Here is a 25,023-nt window from a genome sequence, read left to right as displayed (position 1 = left end):
TCTGGATACTACATGCTAAGAATCTAGCATTAGCATGATTAACATATTGAATAGTGCATTGACGTGCAAAACAATGCAATAAAAATAAAACGTGGACGAAGTGGATATCAAGGCAGGAAAATTAAACATCTAGAGAATAATACTTTTGTTCGAAAGCAACAACAAAATAATTCCAAAACACTTAGTATGATATAATCGTAATTGCATTAGGTCAAAGTTTATTTATTCACCTTCATTCGACTCTGTTTTACTTTTTATTAAACTCAAAGAAAAATCATTATAAGATGCTATATATTCTGAAGGGATAGTTTTAAGGCACTATGTGAACACTGTGGAATTTAACTTATTGAATCGTGACCTGATATTGCAGAAAATTAGTACTATAACACAGCCCACAGATTAAGAACTGTTCTATTCTACGTAATGTAGACCTTTTATGGGAAGTATTCGGCACAGTTATTTTCAACTTCATCTCTGAGGAACTAGATGCACTCAGGTACATAGAGTATAATCATCTATATGAATGCCTTCTGTATCCAAGAACGTTGACAATATAACATCCAGTCTTTTTAAGCTGCAAAAGATGAAAAACAATAAAAACTGTTATTTTATTTATTTTCAACTTGAATAATACTGTTTGCAATAGTATATGTGCCATACAAATGCAACTGCATCCTATTTATATTAAAGCTGCTACTATTGCACGCACATTTGCACACTTTGCATCTGTGCAAAATGTTGCTAGATTATTTGAGCAAGACCTTTTTTAGCAAACCTTTATAGTGGTTTTGAGGGGATAATGTTTCAAATTATGGAGAGTCTCTAAAAAGAAATGTAATCAGTCGTGCCAAATTAGTTACAAAGCAGTACATTGATTAGGTCCTAACTTACCTTTCAATGATATGATGATCTTATTATGCTGCCAAGTTTAACAGTACATGTGTTTTAACACATGCATTTGCATTTTCAAGTAAAGTTGCATGTTTGTTCAAATGCTACTAGATAGTAAATATGATGGAAAAACTTCCAAAAGAAGTTGACTGGCGATTGCTCTGGTGAATATAGTCAAGTCGATAATCGGCAATGAAAACTAGCTGCATTTGATTTGTAAAAGAACCAGCATTATCACATGAAGAAGTTAGGTTTGAAAGCTGCCACAAGTAGATTTCTCTGTCGCATGGGTGAGCAAGATATATCTCACGTTTTGAGTATGGTTAGGAAATAATGTGTTTGTGTCATATTACTTTAGATAAGATTTAGTTTAGGAGTATTTGATATGTATCATTTATAGGATGAACACCGATATATTGGCATTTCGCTACCATTATTGCATAATGCAATGTCGTATTCATACTATGTTCGACTTAAACAGAGCAGAAAGTGCTACATAAGTCAACATTAATTATCATATTGTTATCTCCGATAATAATCTGGCTGACTGGAGAAATTACTGCAAATATCAGAAATCTGAATATTATCCATGATACAATGATGTGCGCATACAGTAAAAATTGGAAACAATATCGATTACGTATCTTTGAGTTGGCATAAGCTATTATTAAATTTTACCTCACAACATCTTCCTATTTTTCTGCAGTTTGCAACGGGTTGTAATCTTTCTCTGGGAGACGTTTTATGGTCTCAGCCTGCTGTTTCATATCCTTGTAGAGCTCAATTCGCCTCAAAAATCCGGGTTTACCTTCCTTCTGCTCGTTTTGTATGAGCATTTCCAGGTACTCTACTTCGCTCAGTGGATCGTGTTTCAATGCAATCATATTTAAGTGATTGATATATCCACGTGCCTCTTGGGTCATATAATACAGTTGTTTTTTGTGTTCATCTTGCTCTTGCTTCAGTTGTTTCAACATATCAGAATGTGTTTGTGCTTCTCCAAGTGCTTTATGAAACCGTTCCTTCAGTTCTTTTGATTCCTTTTTCACTTTCACTGTGCAATAATCTAAACGAAATTTGTCGTTATTATGAAGTCTCCAGTTGCATTTGAGTGCACAAATGTTACAATTGCCATCTTTCATTGCTGCACAGAGGTGTTTATCGTCGTTGTTCGAAAACGCACATGGAAAGTGGCACGTACGATGGCATATCGAACAGTTTGTAACATGCTCGCCTGGATTTAAGTCAACCCTAATTGATCGGTGTTCATCTACTTCATATGTGAATTCCTTGTTCAAGGTAATATCTGCCTCGTGCGTTTTAACAACCACCTCTAGCTGTTGTATCTGTTCAATTATTTCCATTTGCTTTCGTATTTCTTGCTGCATATCCTGAATTTTAACTTCAAGATTCTTTCTTGTTTTGAGCACATTGGCTGATTGCTGCAAACTACATTTCTCTGTATGTCTGAGAGAACTAAAGAATTTGGCATAGCTGTTTTTACCAATCTTCCAGTATTCACGGCTGAGTTGTTCCTTCTCTCTGGGAAATAATGCCCCATTGTTGAAAGGAAAGTAATCTTTGAAAGGAACTTTTGCAGCTTTTAAAGCTTCTATCACCTTGGGGATTTTGTCGTTATCTGCAAAGGTAATGAGTATGAATACATTGTTCTGTATATCCTTGCCAAATATAGAAAGTATTTGATCAAATATGTATTGTTGGGTTTTTGTCAGTCTCATGTCTGGAGATTTAGCTACAAAACACACTGCGTCTACATCTTGGACACCTTTTGCGCCCCTTGTGTTAAACAAATCATGTATCTGACGAACTATATCTTTGTCTCTTTCAATGCCCCTTGTGTCGCCGAATCCAGGTGTGTCGATGATATTTAATGTATATCCCAATGGCCCTCCTTCTTGTTCACATATTGTATAGCATGTTATCCATTCTGTCTGGGAGGTGGTCTGAAAGTAAAAGTGATAAAGGTAAAGAAAAGTAATCATCAAATCAAATTTTCATTAATTTGAATTATCGAATGAAAATGAGGAAAGAAAACACAAAATCAATATGGCACCATCATAAATAAAAAGATATTGATTATTAGACATATTTAAACTATATAAAATATGAATCTTACATATACAATAATATATAAAACATAAAACTTGATATAGGTGATAATAACCATTACTGGAATAGGTTTGATAAGTAGACATGTGTGGTGAATGTATGCATTGAATACTTTCTTGTGACTATCATGTGCATTGAATAGCCTTAATATTAAATGTATATCAAATGTATAATGTTGGTATGTTAACTATATAAGGAACTAAATTTGAAGCTTGTCCTGTTACAGATGAAAATGTTACGGTTTAATCCAAAGATATATTTACATTGTGTCGAGTTGTATATTTTTTGGAAATGAAGAAACGGATTGAATATACTATGTAAGATGGTAGGTGCGGACGATATCTATTTCACATTCTCATCGCGACGTGCCCATCTGCTCACACTTTTCAAAATATTGTATGAAAGAAAAATAGACGAGTAGATTCTTGTTCATATTTTCTTCCTAAACAACGTTTATATCAGAAGCGGTTTTCTATTGTGCGCATGGATTTAACATGCTATTTAACATTGTGTTAATTCTATTTTACATATCACAATATACATTTCAGACCTGTGATACAATTGGGAATGGTGAACTCTGACAAGCTTAGATAACAGTATGGGTTATGAAATAATTATCCTTACATTGTATTTCAGTCGTATTGATGATGGTATCTGAATGAAATTAGTCATTAAACAGTCATGCAAACCACATGCTTCAACTAAGCATTCTAGTATAAGAAACATTAATTGGCATTAATAGTTTTAAATACATGTATTTGTTAGCAAACGTTTAAATGTTTTTGTGTGAGACACCAATAATTTTAACCCATGAGTAAAGTGAACGAGTCTTCAATGTAATTGTGACTTCATGTTCATAAACGTTAAGGAGCATAACAAACTAATTAAGTACAATTTTGTATATGCAAAAGGAGTATATTATCGCAGGTGCAACCTGAGTATGACGAACTGTTAAAAGCTACATGTGCAATATTTGCTCAATTGATGCAATATATAACTGCAAACATGCTCACGTAGTGTTCCTTTGGATGATATTGTAAATAAAGGAATAGTATAGCAAATATAGTCCATCATTTTATTGAAGCTGTACTGCACTATCAAAAGACATAAATATTTCATTTGTTTATTTTGAATTATTTAGAAATAAAACAACAAACACAGAAAAAGCATACTTAGGGTGAATGGCCCTCTCCATTAGCAAATTTATGTTATCCTAGTATAACCTATATGTGTATTTCGTTCTAATTTTCACATCCTGTACATACTGAAACAAATAAATACAAAGTTGCATTAAATGTTGCGTGGTCAGGATTACATTCCCATTTTGCTGAGCCAAATATGTACGAAATGAAATTAAGGTGCTACTGGTTTGCACTGATGAGAAAGAATGATGGAATATAAGCGTATATATTAAAACTGCAATTGACATGTAAGACAATATTTATTAGAATATCTATCAGGCCTTAATTCTTTCTGTTATTATATTAGAACGTTGTAGCGTAGAGTAAATCTTCATAGTGCTGTTTTAAACACTGCAATCATTTGATTCGGTCCTGATAATTGTTACTCAATTTGAAAACAGGAGCCATCTTTTTATCGTCGTATACAAAGCCAGAGTGCTTCTTAATATTATTTTCTTTGCAAAGTGTAAACGCTTAATTAGTATCTATATCACATCAATTAAACATGCATCTTGACAATAAAAGCTTTTCAAATTTGGAAAAATATAAACCCCTTTTGCAACACAAATTTCAAATGGAGGAATAAAAATAATTTGAAGATAAATGATTTTGGGACTGTTTATAAAACTACAAAATCAATTAATGAGATGTCGTTACAAAGTGTTACATCTTCGACTTCAATATTGCCATTGAAAACAGTGACCTTGTAGGATATGCCAAAGCAGTGCTCGAGGTTTATGTGCGCAAGTTCTATCTATTGCAATATTAAATATAATTTCAGAGCAATTATGAATTCGTTGGGAAATTATATAAATATAAAAGTATAGTCAACATACAAAAGTTGTAATGTTTCAAAGACATATATGTATCCTTATCATTATCTGATACTGATAGATGTGCTTATAACTCTCCGTAAACGAGCAATATGATGATTTACTCGTATGTAAAAGTCTCCTACAAGAAGGAAACGCTCATATTTAATTGATGACATTTTTCAATGATTTACAAATGAAATCGATTTTTCCATATATAGTTGCTAGCCAATGTCGCCTGGTGTAATGATTTAATAATAGATATATTGCTACACAATATTAATGTTGGACAATATTTAGGTAAAACAGTGACTTGATTATTTTGTTAATACCTGATCATTAAGACGTGTTTCCTCCTCTTTTACAAGATCAATTATGTCAAAGCGCCAGTTATCTTCCCATTGAACACCCAATATATAGTTGACCATCCCATTTATTAATGTACTTTTTCCTGTTCCAGTTTCACCAACAATCATTATCGTCTTTTCCTCTAGGCATATATTTTTCGGCTTCCCTGAAATTTAGTATAAATATGTATACCTTTATAACAGTTGTAATAAATGCATGGCAATTATTTCTCTTCTCCCACATTTTTAAACGGTACAATCGTATAAAAGGTTTATTTCAAACGTCTGGAACGCGAATATGTTTGAACACCTGGTAAATTAAACTGATTTGTTTCATTTTAATGAAAATACTGAAAGAATAGTTTTTTTTTTTTGCTGCCTATATTTTCAAAACTTTCATAGAACTGAAGATTTTCTACTATTACTGATGTGTCGAAAGCGACTTTGAACAGCAATGGCACACCAACATGCGTGTGGTTTATTATTTGGCTATATATACGCAACGAAGCTGGAAATGACAGTTCATATCGGTTGTAATCCGTTTGATCTTACCCCATTTTAAATTATGTATGAGAACAAGTGTTCACTGCATTATGGTACTAAAGGACTGATGGTTGGTTATATACTATATCGCTCTCAATTCTTAGTGCATTAAATAATGACTATCCACTGTCTATAATTGATTTTGCATCATCTAAATATATATATATATATATATATATATATATATATATATATATATATATATATATATATATATATATATATATATATATAAAACAAATCATTTTATTCAAGGAAGGTGATGAAAGGCTGAAGACTTTTCTTATCTTATTTCACAAGTGTAGTAACGTTAATAGCGACCAGTCACTGTTTGTAGCTTCTTGTATACAATACGAAATAAACTGACGTACCGTTTGTTATGTTTATTTTCGCATTTTCATGTAATGGATTTTAAACGCCTCTTTAAGTGTGTTAAAAAGTGCATGAATCTTTTGGATTCATTTATATGATGTTTATAATGCTAGATGCAATCTCAATATTTTCTTAAACTTCGCCTGTAACGAAAACGTACCGAAAACACATTTCCTAGATTTAGCTATTCTATTGATGGAGTCTTCATCAATGTCCAGAGGAAGCTTATAAACTTCAATGTCACCATGCCTCTCGCTCTTACATCTATGTAGGATTGCCTCTGACGGAGACTGCTTTGTTTCGATACTCTGACTGGGAGCACTGAAGCAGCTTTTACCTTCATCATCATCGTCATCGTCATCATCAGCTCCATCTTCGTCGAATATTGCTCTCACGCGAAATACATATGAAGTTTTACTTTTCAAGTCATTTACGGAGAAACAGTTAGAATTGCTCTCGGTATCAACGGAAGACCATTTTTTTTTGCCAACAGTTCTGTACTGCACTCTATATCGTACGATTTTAGAATTGTCACTCTGGGGTTTCTCCCATATTAACGTAACAGTGTTGGAAGAAGGGTTATCGCAATACGGGATTCCTGGTTGTCTTGGATCTATGTCGACTACTTCATGTTTTTCTTTTGGCTCTGCAACAAAAATCATAATTGAAGAACAAATTTAATGCGGTTTAGTAATGTCTTGCTATCAACTATTCTATTTCAGCTTTGAAATGATATTGCCTCTATAGACTTTTGTTTATATATATATATATATATATATATATATATATATATATATATATATATAACGTTCTATGCATTAAACGATTTATTTTACCATATTAAACAGTAGGAAATGAATATCTTTCTCAGTACATATCACTAATGTTTTGGGTCTCGTTTTAACGATATTTATCTACAGAATAAAATACCATATAAAATACATTTTTAAAATGTAAGTAAGTGTTCAAGAATGTGTATGACATACATATCACCGTATAACCATTGTTTAATATTTCAATATATATATATATATATATATATATATATATATATATATATATATATATATATATATATATATATATACATCATAACCTATTAAATTCAATCTCAAGATACTTAATAAACTGAAGCTACCTACAGTTGTCACTACCATTAGCATTAGCATGTACCACCTTATACAGAACAAAATTGTATGACACAGATAGAGAAATTAATAACTCATCGATGCGCAGTTGAACTAGTCTGCTATGAGATGTATTCAAATCAAAACTGAAAGTGTGCCTATGCCTAATGCACATATAATAACATGAGGTATCATATGTTTGTACTGTTTGTGTAAACATAACATGATGTGTCATGGTTCAGTGTTTCAGTTAAATCACAATTGGTGGTGCACTTCCAATTGTGTTGTCCCTTTGTGTGCTTGCCTTGGAATTGTTTCTGTTCGATTTTGAATTAATTCGTAAGATATTTTATCATATATTATATTTACTGAAGTGCTGAAGGCTTTGCATGCTGACTTTAGTAAGTGCCCTTTTCATGCTCTAATAAATTAAAAGAGATGTCTTAATCTATCCTAATATAATAAAGGTAAAACAAGCTTTTATATTGTTACAAATCTATTATCGGAAACAAAATTCATATTTCTCAGTAGGGAGCATGAAATATGTTGAAGAGTGTGCCTATGATTGACCAGGTAACATGCAATAAAGGCTTTGTGATTTCTGTTTAATTTTACATACAGTTAGTAATTGCTACGAACAAAGATTCTAATCCAAATAAGCTGCATCTTTTGCTTCATGAAGCTTAGTAACTGAAGATGGCAATATGTTTTACTTGTTAACACTCGTATTACGGTCACTACGATAAACGTTTTTATTTGAGAATTGTCAATGTACATGCAATGACAATACATACATACATACATACATACATACATACATACATACATACATATATGTATATATTAAAGAGCAATGGTGTTCTGTTTTGTATTTATTTCCTTTTTATCGCTTTTCAATATAGATTTACCTCAAAAGAAATCCTTTAATAAATTTGCATACAATATGTACTGCACCAAGTGGAAGTAACGTTAAGATTGGTTAACTGTGATGTTGAGGTAGCATTATCAAATAATGAACATTTATGGTTTAACCTCGTTGTCATGTCACTTCGATAAGTATTCCTCTGTATAAAGACTGGGTTGTGCCAGTGATTTTGTCAAAGACCTGACCTATATTCCAACCTTACCTCATCATAACATAAAAAAGAACGGTTTATCGAATCGGCCATGCACCAGAAACAGTTCATACTTAGCGACGAGGCAAGTATCGACAGCAGCTGGGTTAAACCTTGAGAGGGTCCGCCTTTTAGTAAAGATGAGAGAAAATGATCATTTCTAGCTCAACTCGGAAATACAAAAATATTTGGTGGGAAAAGTGGAGTAAATATTTGCTGATGATATTTCACAAACCGCCAGGTGCACATTACATCTTACAAACTCGTGATTAGTGTAGAGAATATTTTGATAAGTCTTGGCAGTTCTTGCTGATGATATTTCACAAACCGCCAGGTGCACATTTCATCGTAACAACTCGTGATTAGTGCAGAGAATGTTTTGAATAAGTCTTGGTAGTTCTTGCAGATTAATCAGAGCAGTTGTACTGCATCGGTATATTGTACAGTGGCTTGTTAATCTATTATACTTTGAGTTTATATTTTACTTTGGTATACCAAGAATTAATCTCGGATTATACTTTCTTTATTCAAACCATGATCTGCCAGAAGAGAGCCCTACTGAAAAGATGATATTCGAAAACGAGGCAGACTGAAGTTATGCCACGCCTATACCGTCCCTGAACAAAACCTTATACAAAATAGGCTCTTAATGTGCAAGACCAATATTTATTTTAACCCACGCTGAGGAGAGTAATTGTGTTTTGATTCTACATATACACATTTCATCTACTCAGAGACACCATATATTTGACACGTTTACATCTCTTTTTTAACATCACATACTTTGTAGTGATCGAGGGAGTACATTGATAACAATGTCAGAAAATAATGGATAATAATACATTCAAAGTTTCGGAAAGTGCATACCATGATATTTTACACGTTTCAGTAATTATGCTTGTTACGTGTTTGTCCTAAAAAACTTATATAATTGGCTGATATTCCAGACTAGCATTTAATCATATCAGCCGCGTTAGCGTTAATAACGAAGTCTGTTTCTTTTAATTCGAAGTTTTCGGATATCGGGTACATACCGAAGCTGTAGGTACCACAACATCGATATATACCATAATTCAATGTTTTGAATGGGTGCAGGTTCGCTTATCCCTCCTTGTCCATTCTCACATGCACTGTTCACTTACGAATTTAAAACGTGGATGATTCTAAATGCATATATTATGTAATACTTACGATTAGGTAGGCGTTGTTTGATCCAATTAATTGCCCGCTCCGGCACGGACTTTATTTTTTCTAGGTTCCACGTTTCCTTAGCCATTCAAGGAGCAGTTCATGCATAATCATTGATACTTTTTCCTTATAAGTCTAATATCCACTGGAATGATGTTTGCTGCACAAATATAATAGGCTTTACTTGCTGAACACAAACTAAAAGAGAAATAAAAACAAAAGAAACAAACTATGGGCAAGAAGCAAATCGTCTGAAAGTCACAGTAGTATTGAAAGAACCATTGTTGGACTGATGCAGCTGCTCAGTTACCCGAAATTGACTAAGTAAACTTGCTACATAGTAGTAGAAGCAACAACAATGGGAGGTTTCGACTGGAACTTCATTAATATGTTTTAAGGTTTGACTGAGCCAGAGTGCACCATACATTTTGCGATAGTAAAATCCGACAATGATTGTGACTTTATCTCCTTTCTCTGCTGTATTGTCAGATGCGAACAAAAGTTGCTCACAGTAATGTTTTACTTGGTGACGAATTACATTAAAACCATCGTTTGGAAATAATCTAAATGGTTAGGGATTTTCCGCTTTGCATGATTTCTTCCTGGCCTTGTTACAACAAAACTTAATTGTGTTTCTAAGAAGTTAAAGACCCAAAGAAAACAATAATGTTTGTGTTATTATTTAAAATAATTAATTGTTTATATCATAGGAGAATATATGTTCTAAAAAAAGGCTGAATACAGACAAGTAGTCCAAAAATAACTAAGGCGTGATCCCCTTTTATACCTTTACAAATTTAATGATCCTATATTAAAACATTTACTCCATTTATATGTGAAAATGCCTTTGAACTAATATGCTAGTAGGTTTCAATAATAACAATAATAACAATTTACATAACATGAACAATTACTAAACATGTTATAAACTGCAAAAAAGAAATGCAAAGTCTCCTTGCGAATACAATATTAATATATCTAATGTGCCACACTGTTGGAAAAGCTAGTCCGATAATAAAAGAACTATAAAAGTATTGGAAGCATTATGAATATGTTATATATAGTAACAAAACTTACTTCGAACTGCATTTACCAGCATAGTATGTGTGCCCGCTTACAATTAAGTCTAACCTGCAAGTGCACATGTCCAAACTTATATATCCTCTGCCCAAATTGATTCCTGGTAAATCATAATAGTTTTCTATATATGGTTATGTTTCTCCGCCCATGTAAATTCCTGGTAAGGTTATTTTCTGTTTGTGTTAAACTTGATCAAGGTACTACTGTTTTCTGTTGATTATACAAAATGTTATGTTCTTATATATTGTTTTCTCTAAAGCACGGCAAAATATATTGAGATAGATTACACAACTTCATTCCATATGTGATATATATGTTTTATTATATTGTCATCATTGTTAAAAAATATACCTATTCATTATTTTATATAGAGTATACGTCGCCTAGGCAATGGGATCATTGATTAGTTGACAGGAAAACAGTCGCTTCTATTTGCTATTTATTTTGGATGTAGTTTCCGGAATGAGGGTTCACAGTTATGTAAAGAGTTGGCCGTTACAGATCCCACACACATCTCACCACCATTTGCGTGAGTTTGAGTCTCGGATCAACCAACGTAGATATTTGGGCGATCTTGCATTACCGTCCCTTGTGCCGACGATTGTTTCCAGGGTTTTTCTCATCTTCATATCCCGGCTGCAATACCCGATCGTGTGCTTAACTATGCATTAACCCAGACAACTTACTGGGATGCTGGCACGAATGGACCCGTATTGTTTATAATGATAGTGGTTATAACACTTATGAAAATCATTATAATCAATATGATTTAAAAACTATCTTCGGACTTGAGTTGATGGAGCGATAAGGCTTGGTAGGAAACACAATCATGCAACTGTAGTAGATCAAAGAAATCCATGTCGGTTGCATTAGGAAATAGTTGCACAAGCTCAGTAAATATAGTTAATACAATAAAGTTAGTGCCCAACCCTCTCAATTTTGTAATGTTTCGTCCACGAATAAGCAATCCCAATATTATAAACTTGTAATTGTGTATTATGTGCAGTCGACGTAATATACTTAACGAGATACTTATATAAGAAATTGCAGAAACTGAACAAGTTTTTGTTGCTTTTTGGGCCATTTTCCGAAAGGTCTGGATCTGTTTCGTTTGGAATTACTATTCGATGCATGTCTCCCTACTGCACTTACTAATCATTCGTAAAGATTTTGTGACAAATCTTGCTGTATTTATTGAGTTATTGGTTTCAAATCTTGGTAGAAGAAAAATGAATCATTCATTTGTTTGCTTGGCTACTGGTGAAAAGTTATACATTTCTTAATCATTTTAGAAAGAAAAACGCTTGAAAAGAAAGAAGCTGTTGAGATTCAGAATGAAAACCAACAAATATTTTTGTCAGTTTTCTATTCATCGCCAATTATCGCAACTATCTAAAATACACCGCAGACTATGTTACAAATTCACAGATGACTTTATCCAAATCAAATACCCAAAGACAATAAAAACTATTGACCATATGCCAAAGATATGTTGAAAAGAAAGAACAAATTCACCAAAGACATAAGAGAACATTCAACATCGCATTTCATGTTTTTCAGGATACGCTATCTGATTTCTTGATAAGAATAACACACAAGTTATATGACATAAAGAGCTGTATTTGCATCATATAAATATGTAGTATAACGTCAAGACAGATACATTTAATTTTGGACTCAGTTCTTAAATCAAGTATTCTTTATAAGGGTGATACTAGACGAAGAAGCGACATTCACTTTATTTTAATGGATCTTTCAAAGTAATTGTATCAATGGAAAATGTACAGGGCATATAGTTCTTGTTCTGTGTGTGTGTGTGCTTTTTAAACAAGGGGATTGCTTTAGTTTGGGTTGGTATATTTTACGGCAAAGCGGTAGTTTCGAGTTTATCTTGTCCCGAATAACACGATCAACATTTTTGTTTCATGGCCCATAAAGGTAGGCTGTTGTTTGCTTATCATGTCAATATATCTTAAAGTACATTTAGTAACAAAAGAGCGTTTGTTTAGTTTTATATGATTGGGAAATTACCCTTGTTACAATTGTATCTACATTCTTTTTTAAGAGGCTTTTCGTTACAGTAGAATATAGACAGAACGGTAGATAATGGGAAATAATCAAAGAGAGAGAGAGAGAGAGAGAGAGAGAGAGAGAGAGAGTGACAGAGACAGAGACAGAGGCAGGCTAACATGACATGATTTATTTTCCACTATTCGCCCTTAATTAAAACTACTCTCTAAGATCACCCGTTTGACATGATCGTATTTCAAGTACCATATGTACTTGCTACAAATGCAATAATGAGGAAATGAAAACGTCGATGTCCTGTTTCATATGTTACAGAATCTCTGTTTCTATATCTAGATATGACTTGCACACATGTTTGCTAAATCAAGGATTTTGTGTGCTTATCATGTAAACGGATCTTTAAAAGCTTTAAGTGCACCATGCTCGTAATTCAATAGCTTCCCAAAATCGCGTTATTCGGCCAAGAAGGATAATTTCGTCTAACCCAGTGGTTTTGTTAAATGTATTTGTCACAATGCTACGAAAATAAATCACATATTTCTGACCTTCGTCTCGGTTTTGTTTTGGGATGATATGTTTGGCAAGGCGAAATATTTAAATTTATAGTTTCCCTAGGCAACGATATCAATGTATTTTGCCCTAATACACAACATGATAGTCAATATTCATTGAATCGGATCCGCACACGTTTGATCATAATCCAGGGCTACAAGGGCCTACTTTCTTTAATTGGCCAAGACGACGTCATTTTATGAAACTGTTTTTAGTATCGGTGAAGGAAATTATTTTCGAAAAGGGAAGAGTTGGTCACAAAGTGGTAACGTTGTAGAGCTACATATTTTTTGTCAATAAAACCTCTAAATAACAACATTTCTTGTTATGTGTTTATGTGTGCTATTATAAAAATGATAATTAAACTATTTCTATAACAGAAGAAACTGTACTTTTATTTCCTGCAGAAGTGTTATCAATGCTATCGTGAAGCAACATTATTTGAGGAACAGAAAGAAAAACCACCACACGGGACTGTCAACAGATTATTATTTTGTCCATAACCTTTATTTTGAAATAGGTTGGAAACAATGGGGAGAAACAATACATTCGAAATCGAGAGAGACGGGAAGAGAACGTAAACTTCTTCGTTACAGTACCAAAAGTTTTCATAGGAGAGGGCATGTACACTGACTTCCAATCAAATTTTACTTGGCCGGTTTCTTATGTTGTATAGAAAGCTGTCGTTTTTCTTGTGAAGATTTACATAAGTACTTGAGCTAATTTTCTCGTACATTTACTATGTAGATATATTTTAAATATATACCTATTAAGGAGAAAGAAAGTTCATTTGTAACGCAAAATGTTCAATCAATAATATTTTGCTTATTATAATGGTACTATACCAGGGTCAGACATTATCTTTCTGAGAAAGGTTGTAGTAAATCACAAAGGATATTTCCAAGCAGACATTTGGCTATGTGGGCATTGGTGATAAGCTATAGAGTATATTATCTCATTTGTCTGACTTTTGAATCCTAGAAGGCAATGGCGTGTCTGGTTACGAAAGCGATTTAATAAATACTTATTTGAGTTCTTCCTGGACATTATATTTTGGGGCAGCAGACAATATAGTATTTGTTCATTTATTTGAAAGTAAATTCACATTTAGGGTAAGATCGCTACGAAACAAGCTGATATTCTAAATTATTCATGTAGATCAATTCAGTCAATTCAGTTGTATCAATGTCTCCTTTGTCTTGTTCATTTCATTTTGCGAGTTTTGCATAAGCTGTTGATCTAAAAAAGGTGACGTTATAATATTCATCCTTAATTTGATCCGCTATCTAAAATGAGCCCTATTTCAAGGGGCGACTTTCAAATAGACAATACATTATAAATTCTTGGATGTAATGTCAACAATATTTTTGGAAAAGATGGGAAGACTCGAGATCTGGGAATCGAATACTTTGGTTCAAAAGGCTTCTGATCGAAATTAGTTAAAAGCAGAATGTGAGAAACAGAGGTAGATTGATCAGAGGGAGACAGACTGTTACAACACCATTTATGTGTCATTGTTTTACCACAGGTACACTTAATGTCAAAACCTATCTCTGATATATGATCATATTTCATATACTCTTGATGATATGACAGCAACTCATTAAAAAGAGAGTAAAAATGTAAGCAAGGATAGAAACAATTCCATTTCCTGCTAATGTGTTTCACAAAAAAAACTGCATTAGTTCTAGATATCATTTAAAAATATTTTATTAAAGTTAGGATTGTTGGCTTATGATGTAAACCGATCTTATATAATACATATTTGATACATATAAAATGAATGTGTGGCACAATTTGCAATTCAGTAAATCCGTGCAATGTTGATGCTAGACCAGGAAGGTACATTCACTCAAAAATAATAATTTTACTGAACATAGCTGTCACAATGCAAGGCAAACTGAGTAGACATTTCTTATATTAATATTTTGCTTTTGGTTTGGAAGTCTCGATGTTTAGTTTGAGTTCAAAAGTTATGGCACAGAGTTACCTTTAAATGTATATTTTACCTAGGCAACTCGATCAACATTTCTTCCTCAAGTATACAACGAGGTAGTGGATTCTTTTTGATACGATGCTGGAAACAGAATCAGGTCACTTTTGGTAATGAGCCAAAGTATTTTTGGCCATCTTTCCTTTAACTGGCAAGATGTTCTAATATGGCAAAAAGGAATGGTCTGAAAGTGCAACGTTGTTAAATAATGCAAATTGTTCAAACTATAATAAACAAACATTTCCCGTTTCGTGCTAATGTGTACGATTATAACATAGCAAACATTATTTTTGCTAATTGATAATTTGTCTATAACGGGAAAAGTCACCTCTATTACCTCCAGCAAGTAATATTTAGGAAAATATGAACCAACTTGTTTTGAGGCAGATATAGAAAAGCCACCTCGTGTACCTTGCAACAAAACATTTGTCCAGAAGCTTTCGTATGACACTGATAGGAACCAAGGGGATGAAATAGAGATATAAAGAAAGAAAGAGAGAGAGAGAGAGACAGAGAGAGAGAGAGAGAGCTGAAATATTTTCCTACAGTGTTTTCCAAACTTACATCCACTAACATAACCCATGGAATACAAACAAATCTTAATGGTGAGATTCCTGTAACTTCCATTCGACAGATATATATGTACAAAATCTTCGTGATAACCTATTGTATTTACAAGACAGGTCACATGCACGGAAGACTAGATTTCCAGAGATGATTTATATCAATGTTGGAGCTAAGTATCTTCTATATTTATCGATGGAAATAATTCTTAAGTTTACATATGGTAAAAAGATGGAAAGCTATTTCGGGATGCAATTGGTAAGTCATGAATGTTTGCACTTTATGTTATTATATGCTCAGTTTTTTCTCCGTTATCATTACATTTTTAGAATTATTCAGTATTTTACGATATTGAACTTCCACACAACTTTATATTGAACACAAGTATGCCCTATAGTGTATTAGGAACTACCTTGTAAACAAATAAAGTTCACTCTCGTTGTAGAAGCTTTACGGTTTGGTTTATTAAATTTGTTTTTGAATGAAATAAGCGAGATGTTATGAAGACTGCCACATATAATTTACTTTGACACAGTCTGCGTTAACATTTTTGATACATTGCTTCGAATTTATGCTAGCTATAGACGCCAGACAGAGTCCCTACAAATAACATGCAAATGACAAGGAATGCACGGTCTTATGTAGCCGGTAAAACGAATGGTGAAACATATACTTAACGTTTTTTGTTCTGAATTTTCTCAAAACGTAATTTCTTATTTCTGCAGATCCGAATTACATGAGGCATGCCCCGGGTTCCAAGTGTAATTACGTCCTCCTTACTGCACTAAAACTGAAATTTTAAATTCAATAGAGTCTTTTTGATAAAGACTTCATATGTCACCTATATAATGATTTAAAACATTCAATGACAGAACAAAAACACACTTGCAGATGTCAACACACTTCCCCCTCCCTGCTTCATTCTGGTGTATTTCATATAGAATTTACACAGATAAATCCAGTACATAATCACGACATTTCGTGAAATTGAAGCAAATACCAAATCTATTCATTCCAGATCAAATGGAAAATTTGTTGATATGCGCATTCATTCACAATATGACTCCAAATTTTAATAGTACGTAGATGAAAACGCCATTTTCTTTCGAAAGTTATGTCTACCGCGCGACTAAGTTCACATTTATATGGGCGGAGTTATGTGCGCATTAATAACGTCGTTGTTGTTTAATGATGAATTTCCGGTTGTGTATTTATCTTGGAATACAGCAAACATTCAGTTACTTTGCGTATAGTAATGTATTATTGTTTATATAATTAAGCTTCAGGTAGAATTTTTAAAAAAATGATCATATAATAAAAAGATTACTGTGTTTTTATGGGAGTTCGTGTTGTCGGATGAATATACTGCAATCCCAAGATCGTGCAGCATTTCCATCCGAAAAAAATTCGTTCACATTTTCCCATACAAATGCAATAACCTATACCTATTGATCTCCAATTGGTGTTAGAGCGCGTTTATCCCGATTCCACAAAATGGTCTTTATCACGTTTGATTTAGTCTCAAATTGTATCTATATCATCTTTTTTAAACCGACTTAAAACTTTATGACGAACAATTTATTTTCAGTCATCCATTGCAATTTTAACCTAGTGAAAGGCTTTTGCTGTCTTACTTTCCATCCTGATTGTTTTTGTTCTGGTAATATTGTTTCACGCCTGAAATACCTGCAAATAATAATATCTCTTCAATAAAAGGACAAAAATTCAAAGTAGAATAATCTGACAACAATTAGTAAATTTTATGTTTCTTTAATTGTGATACCTTTACGTTCGAACTAAACAGTGCATTCATGTGAAAAGCGCTTAGATTCAGACTATTAAATTTGTTCACTTGGACCTATTTAAGGCGAAGATCTCTGTTCAATGTTATTTTCACTTTATATTATTGATCACAGAGTTTCATTTTAATAATGCATCGATTGTTCAAGCGATGTCTTTATTGTTGATATGGTAATATGTTGAAATATATCATACTGACTACAAGCGTGCTGGGATATGTAATATACAAAATGTAAACCATGTAATAGTTTTGTAAATAATGATAAATCAAAAGATTTGCAATTTTATATAAGAATTAGAATACTTTTTTAGTATTGAAAATAATTTTAAACTTTGTAGAGAAAATTAGTTATTTAGGTCTAGATGACTGCAGTTTTGAATAGTTCGGATTCTCTGCAATATTCAATGAATAACATGTGTGGTTTCTTTCATTGCTTTCTACCTTCAGTTTTGTTTCATTGAGGTAAGATATGGATATTTTTAAAGCTAAAACTATTTGAAGCAAAACTATAGAACTATTGCAAGTGTTTACTAGGTGGGAGCTATTTGCCAACAATACGTTTGCATATGGAGAGTAGGGATGATATTCACTTTAGGACAATATATTTTCAAATATTTTTAGGTACTGCTTCAACTTGAAAAATTCATAAAATCGTATTTGTCGCATAATATAAAAATGAATGTTTACCTATTACGAAGTAAAGACTTATATGAACTAGGCCTTTAATTTGATTAATGTACTACTCATGTCGGGTTTTACAGAATTCTGTTTTTACTCTAATTTTGTCCATTCATTGTTATCGTTCATTAACCAAATGCTTAACAAATATTTCTTTCTGATTAAAAACTTTGGAGTTCTTTTCAAAGCTTCATTCATGCATAACGATATAAATGATATCCCTAAAACCGCTAATTATTTTTTAAAATGTTTGATGCCAGCCCCGGAGAGGGCTTAAGTAAATTAATGCTTTGATTAAACCCAATAAGTATCGAACAATGAAGACATATTGGAGACGAAAGGAATAAAAGGTTTTATATATTTAGCTTTAATAGTGACGACGAAGATGAATATAATTCTGTTCGACCAACACCTAATTCGCGGATACAATTATTTATCAATGAAGATTCGTCCACTATTAACAACATAGGTAAACTGTGTGTATAATGGGTATACTGTTTTACAACTCACATTATCGTCTCTCGTTGTTCAGTTGCGGCTCTTTGTCTCTCCCATACGATATATTTATATCACCATTAGTCTTTCATTTTTTTATACAACAATGTAGTTTATACGCATAATGTACTGTAATGTTCTATTTTGCATACGGTAAATCAAAAAGGCTGTTATATTTATATATCAAGAAAAGTAAATTCAGATATGACACAACATGATTTCAATCGATAGATCCAATCATGTTATTTCAGAATTAGAATTAAGAAAACAGTACACAATTGTCTACTTGGTATTGGTTGTAAAAGTATCGAATACTATCTGATTTAAAACAATTTTTTCCGACAGAGGCCATTGTTGCAAAGAAATCTTAGAGTTCCTAATGATATGCATTTATCACACACATTGTCAGTTGCGTTGAACCACATTCTGCTGCTTGCTGGAAAGTAATAAAAAGCCCCGTCATACAGTTTTCCAAAACTGTTTTCTGTATATCAGTTTACAGTTGGAAGTATATTGCATGAATTAGTTCTTTGCTTTGGTCAATTTTGGTATAACCATACGCTGGTCAAAACTTTAAACGGCAACACTTAACGATCAGGAACAAGCCTTGATGTAAATTCTAAAAAGGATTCTTTAGAACAATTTGAACAAGTATCGAACTATGAATTATACCAAACACGCGAATGCTTTGCAGTAATTTCATTTATTTTCTTTACCGTAACAGCCTGGAAAGATTGTTACCACTACTGATGTTATTGTGACTATTCATAGTACACTTGCAAGCCATAATTGCTGGTATACAATAAGTGTAGTTATCTTCATTGTTTAAAACTTGTTGTGAAAATAAAACAACTAAGTACTAATTCATCTACGAAGAATTTTAAACATTTTAAAGTGGTCGCTTTTGACGCACATTGACCTCAAATGTGTCCCTTATATTCAAGATCAAAAGTGGTATCCTTCCCTGTCAGTAATCACGACCAAAGTAAATTTGTATAAAATCCGCAAGCTTTTATTAAATGTTGCGACAAAACGTTTTATTCAGACTCATGTTTGGATGTTTCAACTTTCTTCAAGTGGCTTCCCTATTTGAAAAGACGTCTTCATTTTACATATCCCTCTTGCAGTTGTTCCAGTAACCTCTAAACCCCAAATTGCAAACAATTACGTTACCATTGGAACTTACACAACTTGTCATAATACTCCTAGTCGATATTGTTCAGTTAGCTAAGTCGATAATCACAATTAAAGTCCAGACTGTGTGGTAAATGTAGACTTCAACTGTCAAATTGAGCAAATACGATTTACAAAACTGAACTCCACACATGAATTTGTACAGTATAGAATATTTTATGTAAGCGACGTGGCCTTTCCGAAAAATAAAATATTACACCTGCTGTCTATTCCTGGACTTGTTCCAAAAATAAACAGACCTACGTATCAGATGTGACGCGAAAACATGACCCAACTGTTTCTATAGTGAAAACATTTTCAACAGTGCATACATTTCCTGCATATATAATTGAAATGAAAACTAGATTTACATCCATTTCATGATAGGAAAAATGCTATACAAATTTGTATTTACTATTTCTAAGTTCTATTCATTTCACGACAAGCCTCAATACGATAAATCAATCAATCAATCAATCAATCAATGTAATACATATTATGAGCTAATAAATAATATGCATACAGTCTCAATATTGTTTATCTAATGTTAAAAAACGTATATTTGTTTTTACTGTTATGAACACAACACAAGCTATAAATAAATAACTATTTGTTACTTAGATCTTTGTATATTACCACTATCATTGTCTTGTAACGGACATATATATATATATATATATATATATATATATATATATATATATTAAAACATTTTGTGAATACAATTATCCAAAAACTAATAATATTTATTGCATTTAGTCATACTGCTATACAAGCTACATCGTCGCATAAAATAGCTTAAACCAATACTTTTTTCTGTTCACACACACCTTGAAACAATATTATTTATCTTTACCGGTAGCAGGTATTTGCATGTACCGAGTAGTCAAACAAAAAACATATTTTTTTCTGGTCTCTTATTGAAATTCACTTGCATAGGCCTATATCAACAGTAATTGAGAATGAATATATCATCCTCGGTAAATATATTCCTTGTAAATTGTAAATGAGTTACCATGTATGGTTATCATTCTTCGTCTAATTCAATGTCTAGTACGAAGTATTTATTAGCTGTACACAACAGTTTTTAGTTTGAGTTGATGAAGGTCAAAGTTGCATTGCTGATCTCATAATTCTATCGTTCTGTGCATTAATGAGCTATATGCATAATTTCATGTATAAAATTACTGGTAGACGATAAAAGTTACCCTAACATTTGTAATAGTGAAGTTAACGTGGAGTGATTATGTATATAAGGGACATTTCATATTGTTGGGTTTATGAACCAGAACCGGAAAAGAAATGTTAAAACTGAATCTAATATAGAGCACATATTAATCTACCATCAAGCGTTTATGTATAATCTAACTAGCATGCCATAGGAGTAATCAATAATCACTGTCTGTTCACCTCAGTAGAGTTCACTGAGATGAGAGCAAGTCCAAATTGCACATATTAATATAATCATTTTTTTCTCCAAATTTTAAGATCATGACGGAGTATAATATTAAACGCATTGCGCTCGTACATCAAGATTTTGAAATGATCAAAAAGTCATGAAATTAAAAACATATCCTGAACTGTGAATAAACGCTATTACTTTGTTATATAATGTTTAAAGTGGGATGTAATTGATTCAGAAAAACAGTTGACTGTATCATTGAACTTGTATGGGATCGGTGATTACTAACTTTAATAGCATATATGTATGCGAGAATACTCTGATTGTTGTTGTATGGTTTAACACCATTGTTCAGCACAAGATATGCTATTCATGGCGGCCGTTATAAACGGTGGAGGAAGAACCCAGTAAAACCCCGGAAAGACCGACCTAATAGAAGCTACTGACAAGATTAGTCACATACCCACATTAGCCAAATCCGAGACTAGAACCCACGCTGACAGAAGTGAAATGCCTGTGATCCGTAACAGTAAGCGCGTTAGACCACTCGGCCACTCGGGGTCCCAAGCAGGTTGTCCTTATATGCATATTTGGATTAATTTATAATTTCGACTAATGGACTTTTTCGTTTAAACGATGATATTCTTTATATACAGCCCTCATATACAGTTTTAACTCGCCCCCACCCCCTTTTTGTTTTTCTGTCGTCACGTTTCTTATCACAAACACACACACACACACTCGCTTGACCGCATACATGAAATCACGTCCAGACTACACGTTGATAATTGGGTCTGCGAAATATAACTCACCGATTACACCTCTCAAAAAACAATAGGTTCACGAATTGAATGAGCGTCATCAAATAATGATAATAATATTGATAATAATAATCAGAGTAACAATAATATTGATAATATACATTTACTAGACCCTATGTATATTACCCATAGCGTTATCAGTATTATCTAATAATCAAGATTAAATTTTGTAGTCGCTGTATGTTAACCGAAAAGTGCTACATGTATATTTTTAATTGATATGTGTGATAAGGTGATTTGGCTCACGTAAATAACCGAGAAAGAGTCATTCAGCCTTCGCTGTTTGCAGATCCCTTTTTTAATAAAACATATCAGACATGTAAGTAAGAAACAAATGACGTATTTTGATAATATGGACACACGTGTAAATACTCAATATTTTAAATATAATTGTATCGTGTGTAAATAAAATGTGACAGTGTCAGTCAAATGGGATTCAAATTTCCCATATAGTACTATGAGTTTAATTTAGAATGTCTTGAACACACATATATATATATATATATATATATATATATATATATATATATATATATATATATATATATATATATATATATCCAATTATATAAGTATTGGTTATTACCATTGTGCAACTATATATGTCAGACTAAAAGAAAATCACCTCTCCAATGTATGCATTATTTAATACGTGCGGCTTTATAATGACGTAAATACAATACAAATCAATTACGTATTAATATAATTTCTTTTACTACTATAAAGTTGTAATAAATATCATCATCGCTATAAATTGCTTGTCATGTATGTTTGGAAAGCTTGAAAAGTATTAGCAAGACTTCATTTTTTTCCATTATGGGAGGGTCTACTTACAATACTGATGGAGAGAAAGTATGAACATTATTAGATCTATATCGACTATTTGTTATGAATACTTAAGTTGTGTTGCTTGTTTGTTGTTTATTTTTTTATTTTAATTATATGCGATCGATAATTATACTTTGGACTTGACCTTGCCCTAAATTAAGTCCCATTTATTATTTTATAAATTTGCGAAATCAATATAAAAAAACAAGCTTACATAATGTCATTTAAAGTGGAGAGCGTTTTGTTTTTGAAATCACACCCATGAAAGGTTCCAGTACTTGACATAACGAATTACTTTAGCTTGTCAGACAATATGATGTTTATGAGGCAAATGCTTTTTTAATTAAGCAAGAAATAAAAAAATAGTTTGGTCCAGCATTTAACTGTGGCTTTTGTCTGAGGCAGAGAGCTCAAGCTGGTGGCTTCCTGTCTGTCCATTGATGTGCGTCTTGAGATTGTCTTTGTACCTCTTGCGAGGGCGGTATTGGTTTCGGTTGCCCTGGGCTAGCTTGCCAAAGACAGCTGCTTTGGGATTATGTTTTGATCCATTCGGATGACATGGTTAATCCAACGAGGCTGGACCTGGATTAGTTTGGCTTCGATAATTGTTGTGTTGGCTCTATCAAGGACGTTTTGGTTGATGATTCGGTCCGGCCACTTGGCCACCTGATCCGCACGATAAATCTCAGGTAGCGCTGTCGGAATTGTTCCAACTGACTGATATGTTTTTGGTTGACAGTCCACATTTCAAAGCCATAAAAGAGAGACGTGAGGACACCTGCATTGCACACCTTCATCTTTGTTGACAGGTGTATGTCCTTTTGCTGCAAGACCTTGGTTCGGAGTCTTCCAAATGCTTGACTGGATTTTTGGATCCTCGCAGTGATCTCTTTGTCCAGGGAGCCATCACTGGATATTGTGCTGCCAAGATATTTGAAACTGTCCACATTCTTGACCTGCGTTGTGCCGATGATGATTAAGGGTTATGAAGGGACAGTGTTTGGGGCGGGCTAGAAGAGGACTTCTGTTTTTCCTAGGCTAATTGTGAGTCCAATTCGGTTGGAAGCTTCAGAGAACCTGTTCACGATTGTCTGTAGGTGAGTCTGTACATGGGCCATGAGGGCACAGTTATTTTCAAAGAGTGCTTCAGTGATGAGTCTTTCTAGCGTCTTGGTTTTTACAGCTAGGCGATGGAAATTAAATACTGTTACATCCAAGCGATCCCTAATGTAGATACCAAGGTAAAGGTCACTGATGGCATGGACCAGTACCTGTTTGAAGAAGAGGTTGAAGAGTACCGAAGCGAGTACATAGCCCTGTTTGACACAATTGGATATGGGAAATTTCTCAGAGTGTTCACCGTCTGAGACAATATATCCAGTCATGTCATCGTGGAAGAGCCGAATGAGGCTGGTAAACTTCTGAGGACAACCAAGCTTTTTGAGTACTACCCCCAGTGCGTCTTTGTTGACTGTATCGAAATCCTTTGTCAGGTCCACGAAGATTGCATACATATTCATGTTCTGCTTAAGGCACTTTTTCGTGGACTTGTCTCACTGCGAAAAGCATGTGAACGGTCCTGCTACCTGGGCGAAAACCAGACTGAGACTTGGGGAGGTTATCTTCTGACACTGCCGCATTAAGCCTGTTGAGAATGATGCGAGCAAGTATTTTGCCAACTATGGTGAGCAGGGAGATTCCTCTGTATCTACTGCAGTCCGCACGTGTGCCTTTATTTGCATAGAGGGTCACAAATGATGCGTCGCAGAGGTCGTCTGGCATCTCTTTTCCCGTCCAGATGCTGATTAGCACATCGTTGAATGCCTCTAACGTCTGTTCACTGACAGCCTTGTACACCTCCTCATGGATACCATCCATTCCAGGTGCCCTGCCACAGTTCAT

General features: G+C 33.4%; 1 protein-coding gene across 1 annotated transcript in view; it reads right to left on the bottom strand.

The window, feature by feature from the left end:
• LOC149771482 (uncharacterized) overlaps positions 1 to 25,023 on the bottom strand; it is a 26,899-nt gene extending 1,876 nt beyond the window's left edge. The window contains exons 1-5 of the mRNA XM_089948396.1: positions 24,708 to 25,023; positions 6,437 to 6,922; positions 5,347 to 5,528; positions 1,570 to 2,855; positions 1 to 574 (exon numbers count right to left, since the gene is read on the bottom strand). The exon at positions 1 to 574 is cut by the window's left edge and continues 1,876 nt beyond it. Coding sequence (XP_089804522.1) covers positions 1,584 to 2,855; positions 5,347 to 5,528; positions 6,437 to 6,922; positions 24,708 to 25,023 — 2,256 coding nt within the window. The 3' untranslated portion in view covers positions 1 to 574; positions 1,570 to 1,583. The remainder of the gene's footprint in view (positions 575 to 1,569; positions 2,856 to 5,346; positions 5,529 to 6,436; positions 6,923 to 24,707) is intronic.

The sequence above is a fragment of the Sinohyriopsis cumingii genome, unplaced genomic scaffold (assembly GCF_028554795.1).
Source record: "Sinohyriopsis cumingii isolate HCF-2022 unplaced genomic scaffold, ASM2855479v2 utg001825l, whole genome shotgun sequence".
In the NCBI taxonomy this organism is placed as follows: domain Eukaryota; kingdom Metazoa; phylum Mollusca; class Bivalvia; order Unionida; family Unionidae; genus Sinohyriopsis; species Sinohyriopsis cumingii.
Note: the sequence above shows the minus strand (reverse complement) of the source record. Positions and strands in the feature narration are given on the sequence as shown.